This window comes from Orcinus orca, chromosome 14 (genome assembly GCF_937001465.1).
Source record: "Orcinus orca chromosome 14, mOrcOrc1.1, whole genome shotgun sequence".
Taxonomy (NCBI): domain Eukaryota; kingdom Metazoa; phylum Chordata; class Mammalia; order Artiodactyla; family Delphinidae; genus Orcinus; species Orcinus orca.
Genome location: NC_064572.1, coordinates 55943418 through 55955520, shown reverse-complemented (window position 1 = coordinate 55955520; position 12103 = coordinate 55943418). Strand labels below are relative to the sequence as shown.

The following is a 12103-nucleotide window of genomic DNA, read 5'->3' as shown; positions in this document are numbered from 1 at the left end:
CCTCAGTTTCCTCATCTTGAAATGTGGATAAACATCATGGTTTCGACCTACTTGGATTCTTATAAATATTACATGAGTTAATATTTATTTGTAAAGTGCTTAAAACAGCGCCTGGCCCAAAGTAAGCTTATGTAAGTGTCTTTGTTTTTTTAAAAAATTACTCTCCTTCACCTAATATTGGTGTTCCCATCCAATGTGGCTAAAGAAGGCAGAAGGAGTTAGTGTAAGAGAGAGCTTACTATTCCTGGAGACATGTGAACTGGCTCCTTTCTTTATTTCAGAAATAGAAATCTCAGTTCTTTTCATCAAAACAAGCAGTTCTCAACCTCACTATTTCTACAGGGCAGGGCTTAAAGATCAGTTATAAGGTTCATTCTGTTACTACTGAGTACTGACATTTTAATATTAATAACTGTAGAGTTGAATATTCAAGCTCTTTCTTGATTGGGCACTGAAAAAAATGGCTAGGTTGGAGAAAATGAGTTGACAACCTGGGACTCCCTGCCCCCAGGGTGTTTTTCCCACAAGGGCATGTCTGGTAACGTGTTGGACAGATGCTGGAAGAGACCCATTTGTATAAGTCACACATCATCAGCTCCTTGCTTTGCAGCACCTTAAAATGTTCCCTGGGTATTTCATGAGTTTAAATTTGTTTTCCTATAATAAAGATTGTAGCATTCTCAAGGTCAAGGGGCTCTGGCTTATGAGTCCTTGCAACCCCTGGCATGGCTAGAAACACGGCACAGATCAAGAAGCTCTCATCAATAGATTTATTACTAAGAGGGGTAGGACAAAGCAATGTTTGGATGCTGTTAAACAACAGTTGGAGAAAACCTACAAATAAGAAGAAAACTCCCCACAATTCCTAATCCACCATGTCTTCACTGGGGCAACTCATGACTAAGAACGCTGATTCCATTCCAGTCCCTCTCATCCCATGATGAAGGGCAGTAAAAGCCAGGAAGGACATAGAAATGAGGGGCCTGATTCTGCTAGGTGAAATAAGTCAGGCAGAGAAAAACAAATCCCATATGATCTCACATATATATGGAATCTAAAAAAGCTGAACTCATAGAAACAGAGAGTAGAATGGTGGTTACCAGGGGTTGGGGGTGTGGGGAAAATGGGGAGATGGCCAAAGAGTATAAACTTCTAGGCATCTAATGTAACACATGGTTAATAATACTGTATTATTATACACTTGAAAGTTGCTAAGAGAATATATCTTCAATGTTCTTTCCATAAAAAGGAAACGGTAATTATGTGACTTGATGGAGGCTTTAGCTAGTGTTATGGTGGTAACATAACATAACATCATTTTGCAATATATCAAATCAATACCTTGTACACTCTAAACCTACATTATGTCAATTACATCTCAATAAATCTGCGGGGAGGAAAGAAGTGGGAGGCCTGGATCATGCAGTTTAGAAGTTTATTGAGTGTTGACTCTTCTTTGCAGAGATCCCTGTATCCCTGATTTCTATTTTAAGGAGTTTGGAGAGGTGGCTTTTATGGCATCAGTCAGCACCAGGGGGCAGAAGAGAAAGTAGCTTGCATGGAAAGAAACCCCAACTCAAAAGGACGTGAGTAGATGGTGTAAGCATGTCAAAGCTTCCAACACAGTTCTTGGCACCTAGCAGGTAGGCTATACATGTTAGTTGAATCTGAAAGTCTTAAGTCATTTAAAGATGATTTCCCAGTTACAGAAAAAGTCCATGTACTTTGCAGAAAAAGTAAAAAATACAGAGAAGCAATGACAAAGAAAATTTTAATTACTCATAATATCACTGTCCAAAATTAAGCACTGTTAACATTTGGGTTGAGCATATTCTCTTTTCTATGAGTGTACATCTTACCCCTAAAACGGGATCGCAATTTATTCTTCTTATTTTATGGTTCGCCATAACTTTAATTGGTAATATACACTCCTTAGCTCAACATAGGATAGTTGAACACATACTGAGAAACTACACTGAGTTTTCTCATCTGCACAATATCATTTAATCCTAAGAACAACTTCACTATCTGCATTTTACAGGTGAGGGAGTTGAGGCTAGAACTTGCCTAGATTTGAAAGTGTCAACTCCAAAGACTGTGCCCCTTCAGCTACTTTTGGTTGGGCTGAGAGACTAGATCTGCTCTTAGTTGGATGTTTCCTTTAAAAAAATCAAGCCCAAGCATTACGTACCTTCCCCAGTGATATTCAGCGTGAGTTCTTTTTCTTTAATCACACCATTTTAACAATTCCACTGTTTGACAGTGATTTAAAAGACACAGGGATTTTTGTACATTTTACGTTGTACATTTTGTACATCTTAATGGACTACTGGATAACTAAGTTGAGAGCAGAACGAGGACATGGGTTTTATAAAAATAATTTATACTAGACTTAGAAATTTAATTTTATGGTTTTAACTGATGGTCTAAAACCTCCCCAACCTGAACAAAATTCCAAAACCTCAGCGAGAGTAACTGGCCCGGGTGAATCATGAAACTTACAGTGTGATATTTTAACATTTTGGTTTTCACATCACTGCCAGAGGACGTCAGAACCGAGCCGAGGGATTTGGGTTGACCACTGGCTCTGTGGCTGACCTGCCACACAAGCAAAACAGGCCATTTCTGGCTTTAGTTTTCTCTTCCAGGGAGAAAAACTGAAGAATAGATCGAAATACAAAGTGCCTTTTAAGTGAATGCCTTCTCATTATCTTATAACAGGGCTAACATGGTTTATTAACAACATTAGTTAGAGAAGCAGTCTACTGTGTGGTGCATTTGTGGGTTCACCCTAACCCCAAAATATAAAGCCAACTTCTGCTTGCTCAGGGCAAGGAAAGGGAGAACATGAGCCGATACACCGAGCAGTGAACAAGATAAACATTTCAAATATATATGTTTGAAATATATTTGCGTGTATCTATATCATCTATATCTATATCTATCTATATCCACACACACACACATTTGGAACAAGCCACAACGTTCTGCGCTCAGATTAACTGTATACAGAAGCCTCTAGAAGTGAAAGGCATCTCCTTCCCCGCAGCCCCGCTGTGCTGGCGCCCGGCCTGGGGCAGGTTTGCTGCATTCCCTCCTGGCCTGCACCCGCTACTTGCGCTACGGTGCTGCCTCCACGGCGCTTCGCCTGGGGCTCCTGTTAACGCGACTCAGACCAGCTGGCCGGGGTTCTCCGAGCGGCCCCAGAGCCCCGCGAGTCCTGCGTTACCGCCGTCACGTCCCGGGTGAGGGCTCGCGCCCCAGCTGAGACCTGGTTGGTCGCGCCGTCGAGCTCGCGGCTCGGCGATTGGTCCCAGCCGTCCCCTCACGTGGTCCCGAGCAGATAAGCGGCCTCTCGGGCGCTGCACCCGCAATCCGCCAGAGCTGCAGCCAAGCCGGGGCTGCTGGGAGCCGGGTGCGAACTCGCGCAGGCAGCGGAGTCCCGCCGCCCCTCTGCCTAATGAGCTGCACCAGGTAGGTTCCCTGTAGATTCCCCGCCCCGGAGCACAGGGAGCGCGCAGCTGCAGGGAGGTTGGGCTGCGTTTTCCTTCTGTCATCACCGCACATGAAGACCCCAGGGGAGGGCGGGTTGACTGGCTGCTGACTTGGAATCTGGCACCGGGGAGGCCTCGGAGGTGTGGAGATTTGCTCTGTGCTTCTTAGGCAGAGCTGATTTTGGTAAACGGCATCTTAAACCAGAAACTGTCTTAACGTGAGTCAGCTTGAGTTCTGATTCCCTCATGGATTCCGACCGTATCTCTTGGTCCTGCACAAATGTCTCAAGGACTCGGGCCGCTTAACTCGTGGGAATAGCACTCTGAGATTGCTGGTTGGGTAGTTTAGCTTTGGGAATAACTACAGGACGATGTTCGCATTCCTTGGTCCTCTTCCGTTCTTCTTATGACGGTTTGCCATAGAAAACTCAGTCTCAGAGTTTGAGCAAACGATTATTTTTAAACTCTGGGGCAGGACTTAAATTCCAGGGAAATCTCCGTATCCTTAAACTGTCTTTCTATAAGTGCAAAATATGAAAATACAAAACAAACCTCCCAAACACCCCCGCCCCCTGCAAAACTACTTAAATAGCTCCTCTAGACATAACTTAGCAGACCTCTCTAAAAATCCTGCCTGTTCACTATTATTAGAGCCACAAATATAACTTTCTCTTTCATTTGTTTGTTCTAAGTTTGTAGGTCTCCCAGAAAAATCCCAAGTCTAATAAAGTAAATTCTCTGAATGTTCTTTTATTATCCATCCTATGATAATGACCATTTGCCTCTGTGCTTAGAGCTGCTGGGAAGAAAGTTACTAAAGCCAGACTGAGAAATGTCACATACAGTATACACACACCTCTTATCTGAAGGCTAGGATAGGGGAAGAATGTCCATAAGCTTGGCAATGTACTCAGGGCTAAAGGCCAGAAAAAATATCCTTCTTGATGGATACGTCTTGATTTAGTATTGCGGGGCATAGTTATGTTTAAATTTTAAATAGCTTTATTATCTTTCTGGTTATAAATATCCATTGCCGAAACATTAGAAAATACCAAAAAAGTACAAAGGCAAAAATAGATCACCTATCACCCAGAGATAATTGTTATCTTTTTGTTGTGCTTCCTATTACACTTTTCAACATTTATAAGTTCATATATATAGCATATGTTGAAAACAGCCCCATTTTCAGGTCATCAACTTTTTCCACTTAAATGTGGACTTGACATGATGTCTTTCTTTGTGAAATACAGATTAGGTAAAGTTTTTTTTTAAGTTCACCAATTGCTGACTTGCACTTCAGTGGGCTATTTGTGTAAAATGATGAAGAGCATGATAATGAAAGTGCAAAGATAATCCTCTGATTCACTCTTTCTAGCCCCTCACTCTCAAAACCATCCCATGAGAATTTTTATTGCTGTTTTTTTCTCTTCAAGTGGATTACTATTCCAGAGAAGTGTAATCAGTTCAATAGCAAAATCATCAAAGCAGTTGAGGGAGCGCAGTTGAGGGAGAACTTTGGTTCTAGAACCTATCTGGTCATTAGATCACCTGGGAAGCTTTAAGAACATATTTACCTCCTTGTCCCCGTTCGCAGAGGTTCTGCATTAGTGGCTCTAAGTCCTAGGATTCAGCATTAAAGAAAAAGGAAGAAAACCAACTCCCTAGGCCATTGTGAACAGACAGGTTTGAGAACCACTGGTCCAGAACAGACCAAATGGTTTTAGAGCTGTATTAGAGATGATCGCATCCAAATCTTTTATGTCTCAGATGGAGAAACTGAGACCCCAAGTGTTTTAACCCATGGCCTATAGCCAGTCAAGGGTAGAGCCAGACATAAGATGCAGCTGTCATCACCTAATACTGTATTCCTTCACTACACATGAGAGCACCTCCTTGAAACTTACTGTGCTGGCTATAACTTAGCTAACAAAAATAGTACAGATATATTTGGGACCAGGCGAAGTGCATTCCAGGTGCAGATGATAACCTCTCTTCTTTTTGTATTCCAGAATGATCCAGGTTTTAGATCCACGGCCTTTGACAAGTTCGGTCATGCCCGTGGATGTGGCTATGAGGCTCTGCCTGGCTCATTCCCCACCTCTGAAGAGCTTCCTGGGCCCTTATGATGACTTCCAACGAAGAAATTTCGTGAACAAATTAAAGCCACTGAAGCCGTGTCTCAACATAAAACAGGAAGCCAAAACACAGAACGACTGGAAGCCTTCACACAACCAAGCCAAGAAGCGGGTGGTGTTTGCGGACTCCAAGGGCCTCTCCCTCACTGCCATCCACGTCTTCTCGGACCTTCCGGAAGAGCCAGTGTGGGATCTCCAGTTTGACCTCTTGGACCTGAACGATATCTCCTCAGGCTTAAAACTCCACGAGGAGAAAAACTTGATTTTAGATTTCCCTCAACCTTCAGCTGATTACTTAAGTTTTCGGAACCACTTCCAGAAGAACTCTGTCTGCCTGGAGAACTGCTCTTTGCAGGAGCGAACGGTGATGGGGACTGTGAAGGTGAAAAACATGAGCTTTGAGAAGAAGGTTCAGATCCGGATCACTTTTGATACCTGGCAGAGCTACACGGATGTGGACTGTGTCTACATGAAAAACGTGTATGGTGGCTCCGAGAGTGACACCTTCTCGTTTGCCATTGACCTACCCTCCGTCATCCCAACGAAGGAGAAAATTGAGTTCTGCATCTCATACCACGCTAACGGGCGGGTCTTCTGGGACAACAATGAGGGTCAGAATTACAGAATTGTCCACGCGCAGTGGAAACCTGATGGAGTGCAGACGCAGAGGGCAGCCCAGGACAGCACCTTCCACCAGGCGTCCCCCAAGGCCGAGCTGGAGTCGACAGTCTTCGGCAGCCCGAGGCTGGCCAGCGGGCTCTTCCCAGAATGGCAGAGCTGGGGGAGGATGGAGAACTTGTCCTCTTACCGATGAATGAAGCAACCTAGTGGCTGGTCTTGACCTTATTGCCCATGTAATTCTAGGTCTGTGTTGCTTAATATTAGGAAGGCATTGCTACTTTCCTTCAGTAGGTTTAGCTTGGAACTTTTGAGACCTGGCTACAAAAAAGATAGCCCCTTGAGAATTTAGTGTGGGGTTCTGTATGGATGACGCTGCCCCATTTTGCTGTGGAGGGTCAAGTAACAGCCTGGTAACCCTATTTTTATAAAAGTAATACATTGTCAATGCCCATTTCTCCTTCCCTCTCAATTCACTGGCTTTCACGTTGGGCAAGAAAAGGTTGAGGAAGGACAGTGGATGGTGACAGAAAGCTGTGTTAATGGTATGAGGAATGTCTGAAAAGTATACCCAAAGGGCTCTGCAGCTCAGGTCAGAGTAGGAGCGAGAGGTCTGATACTTAACTGTCGGTGAGAAAATGTAAGGTTATTTTGTGGTTTTAAGTTGGTTTTACAGTTCTCTCCCAGGGAAGTAATTTGTAGAGGGGAGAAAAACATCCATTCTATGTATTCTTGTAGAGAAAAACCCAAACAAACTTTAGGAGTGTTGGGTGGTACTGGGGAAAGTGAATTATAATTCTGGGGAATCAAGATTGATTCTGTTCAAACGTGACTTAACAAAAATCATGATTTGGGGAAAGCTTAAGCAAATCTGGCTTTGCAGTCCTAATGGGATAAGTGACCTTGCTTGTGATCAAGGTGCCATGCTTGGGTTCTCAGTATAGATGCTGCCTGACCAAAAAACCCATGCCATCATCATTGGCCAACAACTTGTAGGGACTCTGTGTCATGTCAAGGATCACTCTTTGCCAGTGCCTTGATTAAACCAGAATGCTGTAGTTGCTTAACCCGAGTGTGTGAAGGGTCATCGGATAACCTGTGAGCGTTTGGCCTCCTAAGAAGGCCCACTCTGTACGCTGGCATTCCTCCTGCAAAACTGTTGTATCTTCAAGAGTGCTGTCAATGTACACAACTTGCGTCCTTCATATTGAAGGTGACTCATTTTTCTGCCACACTTTTTCGATGTGATGTTGGAAGTGAGGATTGGCACTGATTCTCAATTTAAGAATCCAGTACCTTGCACATAAAAGTAGCCATTTCTGTTTCTTGCCTATATTCTTCTTGTTATTTTAAGTCTTCCTACCAATATCTTTAAAGTCAACATTTTTTTTTTTAATGGATGTGAATTGCTTGGGGTGTGTTGTAATATACTTGTTTTGGAGTGTGCCTAAATCCATTCTGTAAAACCTTCAGAACAGGAGCCTCTGAATGTTTGCTTCTATCATTGTGCACGTCCACTGAGGTGTTCCGAGAATGCAGTTAATTTTAACACGTGATCTGCCATGCTGGAAGCGTACTAGTGGAATAACTCTGCTATGACAATATTTGAAGTTTGGCTAGCACCCACCATTTTTCTGCTCTAAATATTTCACTCTCCTATAGCTATCCTCTGTGAACTTCTCACTTTAAAAATAAAAATGTTTGATATAAGATCTGAGTATGTTTTCTTTCTCAAAGCCACAGTTAGTTAAATAAGAAACCATCAACTGCTATTCTCCTGTTTTAAGAACAACTAAGCAGGGTTAGTTTGGACCAGGAATTGGATCCACCTGAAAGTATTCATGTAGTCCCAGTCTGATTAGTGAGAATTTCCACCTCCTGACCATTGGGACTGGGGTCCAGGGGCAGTGACTTGAGCTGCTGGGACTGTCCCCCTGACTGTCCCCATCTGTGCTGACTGCCTATAACGTGTACTCTCTGCTGGGTCAGGTTTATCTTGGGGACCACCTCTCGAGAGTCTTTGAAATGGGGGAAGGGATGGTGTGGGAAGTGGCTTCTACCTCCTGAGATCCGGCTCCCTCCTGCAGGGGCAAAGCTTGGAGCTGCATGGAGGGTGTAGGGAGGGGCAGTGGGCGTCAGTCCCAGACTGAGGGGGAGCTCAGCTCCTTGGGGTATGAGGCAGCAGATCTAGGAACCAAAGTTGTAGTTTCAGTTCTTGCCTAAAATGCCCAAAATGTCTTCTGCACAGTGTAACTTAAGGGGGAATAAATGACCAACCTAGAAAGGCCCAATTATGAAAAACAAATTTAATCATATCGCAACAGCCTCTTGATCAGAAGTTGTAAACTATAGGCCTACAAGCAGATTTTTTTTTTGATACTGTTTTTTGGTTTCGTTCTCTGTTTTTTTTTAAAGAGAATTTATTTCCAAGAGCAGACCATCAGCAGGCTACATTAAAAAAAAAAAAATCTAGATTTCCTTTCTTCTGAAAAAGTTGCAAGGTCTTTCCTCATGGTGACAGTTACCTGGAGTTGAGTAGCAGCTGCCTCCTTTATAGATGGGCTATATTTGCTTTTTTAAAAGTATAATTTTAAAAAAATTATAGTATTTTTTATAATAGTATACTTTATAAAAGTATAATTGCTTTACAATGTTGCTTTACAATGTTTACAATGTTGTGTTAGTTTCCGCTGTATAGTGAAGTGAATCAGCTATATGTATACATATATCCCCTCCCTCTTGGACCTCCCTCCCACCACCGCCACCCCCATCCCACCTAGGTCTTCATAGAGCCCCGAGCTGAGCTGCCTGTGCTTTATAGCATGTTCCTGCTAGTTATCTATTTTACACATGGTAGTGTATATATGTCAATTCTAATCTCCCAGTTTGTCCCCCCCTCCCTTTCTCCCCTCCCCCAGTGTCCACATGTTCGTTCTCTATGTCTATGTCTCTATTCCTGCCCTGCAAATAGGTATATTAATGCATATACGTGGCATCTAGAAAAATGGTACAGAGGTACTTGCTTGTTTTGTCACCCCTGCTGCATTCTTCTGTGCTGTCTGCCTGACTTCTGTAGGCGCTGGAGTTCATGAAACTTACTCTGAAACTTACTCATGAAATGTTCTCTGGCTCTCTGTTCATGCTGACGGTTGGGTGAAGAGAGCCCTCTTCCCACAGGTTGGAGAAAAATTAAATATGGGTCTGACAGGGACCTTGAAGACCATGGGATGCAAATGTCTGCCTTTATTAAATAAACTCAGATTCAGAGAGGGAAAGTGACTTGTTCAAGGTCCCGTGGCAGGTTGAGTTGGCCTGGAACAGTGACTTCCAGGCCGGACAGTGATTGTTTTCTCTTTTTTCTTTTTAAAAATATTTTTTATTCTTTTGCTTTTTTAAAATAAAAGTTTTTGTTTTTGTAGATGGTGACTTTTTGCCTAGTGTTTTCCTTTCCACTTCTTCCTTGAAGTCTCCCCTGAAGACCTTCCTTTCCTAGCTGCCCCCTTCCTTTTTTTTTAAATTAAAAATATTTTGTATTGGAGTATAGTTGATTTACAATGTTGTGTTAGTTTCTGCAGTACAGCAAAGTGAATCAGTTATACATATACATATATGCACTCTTTTTTTAGATTCTATGCCCTATAGGTCATTACAGAGTATTGAGTAGAGTTCCCTGTGCTATACAGTAAGTCCTTATTGGTTATCTATTTTATATATTGTAGTGTGTATATGTCAATCCCAGTCTCCCAATTTATCCCTCCCTACCCCTGTCCCCCCTGGTAACCCTAAGTTTGTTTTCTACATCCCTGACTCTACTTCTGTTTTGTAAATAAGTTCATTTGTAAAATTATTTTAGATTCCACATATAAGTGATATCATATGATATTTGTCTTTCTTAAAGAGGGAGTGATTGCCAGGCAGGCATGACTCTGGTCAGCTCTTGCTGGTCACCTATGCCAGCTCCACCCACCACTGGCTTGTCCTGGGCTGCACGTGAACTGAAGGAGGAGAGCCTGGTCAAAGAGCAAGCTGTTCCTGAGTGTTTCCTATTGAACAGAATCAACTCTATTTCACATCCTGATACCTCACCTCATAGCAGAAGCAACACTGCTTTTAAAGTTTAACATCAACTGTTAAATGGCTTGAATTTGGGGTGCATGATATTCTGTTCCCGAGAAATAAGGCTTAATTTAGTTATTTAAGGAAGGACTTCGCTCTCTTCTAGATTTATGGCTTTCCTTTTAGTTTATCCCCACACTGAAGGTCTGGAAATCCCTAGTGCAGTTAGCAGACTGTGCATCTTCATCATTGTGAGTCCCAAAGAGCTGCCCAAGTCTGGGTGATCCTCCAGGCCCCAAAGAGAGAGCCTCCTTTTCAGCTTTCATCGCCAGGCTCCCCACAGAGGTTTTTTGTTTTTTTGTTTTGTTTTAGCAGCTTCTGGGAGTTGTGGCCTAAACAAACCCTCTAGATCGTGGGCAAGGATCCCAAAGTCAGAGCAGTACCTTATATGCAGTTTTGCTGATTTCCTGCCTCTGGACCCGTCCCTCTTTCTGCCAATGAGTGGGCACCCACTACTGGGTTTATAGGATCCCTCTAAGCCAGTGGTCCTCAACCTTGGCTACATATCAGAATCACCTAGAGAGCTTTATAAGGACTGATGCCTGCCTCCCTCCACCCCTCTCAGATTCTTTTGTAATCATTCTGGGTTGTGGCCTGGGTATTGGATAGTTTTGGGAGCTTCCCAGCTGTTTCCAATATGCATCAAAGTTGAGGACCCCTGCTTTACGCTGTGGGAACTGAAGTGTCTTCAACTTCTCCATTTCAGAGAAAGTCATATGTGGTTCAGAGGATTCCGTCCACTCACTTCTTTTTACAGATGATGAAATGGACGCCTAGAGTAGTTCAGACTTGCTGACAGTTACAGAGACGGTACGGCCTCGCCCCCTGACCCCTTCTCCCAACACCCTTGCCCCTGCGCATATCCTCTCCTGCTAAACAAGCTGAGCACGGACTTCTTAGTTTTACCAATCTTTCCACTCGCTTTTCTCTTCTTTGATCTTTTTATATGGTGGTATGTTAATGAGGAGGCCTTTGGTTGCAAGGGACATGATCCTCTGACTCAACGAGCTTAAACAATAAAGAAAATCTGTGATCTTGAGTCCCAAGGTAGGGTGTTTTCCAAGTTGGTTAATTTAGTAGCTTTAAACTCAGGTTATTTTCATTTTTTGTCCTCCCATCCTCATTACTTTTGATTGTGCCTGTGCTGACTTGCTTCCTAATTATAAGAAGGCTGCCACAATTTCCAGGCATCATATGCAGACGCAACGCCACTGAGTAGAAGCAGCAGCCCATCTTTCTTGTGTCATTTTTTATGAGTGAATAGACGTTTCCCAGGAGTTCATCCCACTCTCCACCAAAGGCTCCCCTCCCCTCACTATGTTTCACTGACTAGAATTAAGGCACATGCCTGTGCATAAGCCAGTCCCTGGACAGGTGAATGGGACTCTATGATTGGCTCAGAGAAGTAAGGAATCCTCCGCCCCCTTCACTACCCCCCTGACCCCGATTCCAACCAGGAGCTGGAGGACGTGCAACTTCTGAAACTCAAAGCTGTACAGAGGAAATACTAGAACTTCATCACATAGGTCCCCTTGGTACAGCCTTTCCTAAATGGTTGAGGCCCAGTGTTTCAGTGGCAACTTATCTCCAGGTGTCATTGTTCTTATCTTTAAAATGGGGATAACATTCAAACCTCACGAAGTGGTTGTGAGAATAAAATGAGGTCATACGGATGAAGTCCTTAACAATGATAGGTGGTAAATAAGTGTAAGTTGTTACTAAAATTAATACCCAGTGGTA

At 43.2% G+C, this 12103-nt stretch overlaps 1 protein-coding gene across 1 annotated transcript; it reads left to right on the top strand.

The window, feature by feature from the left end:
* The first annotated feature begins 3315 nt into the window (after positions 1 to 3315).
* On the top strand, positions 3316 to 7957 carry PPP1R3C (protein phosphatase 1 regulatory subunit 3C). Its single transcript, XM_004279391.2, has 2 exons — positions 3316 to 3474; positions 5504 to 7957. Exons 1-2 carry the CDS (start codon positions 3461 to 3463, stop codon positions 6441 to 6443), a joined length of 954 nt encoding a protein of 317 aa, XP_004279439.1. The 5' UTR covers positions 3316 to 3460; the 3' UTR covers positions 6444 to 7957.
* The last annotated feature ends 4146 nt before the right edge of the window (positions 7958 to 12103 follow it).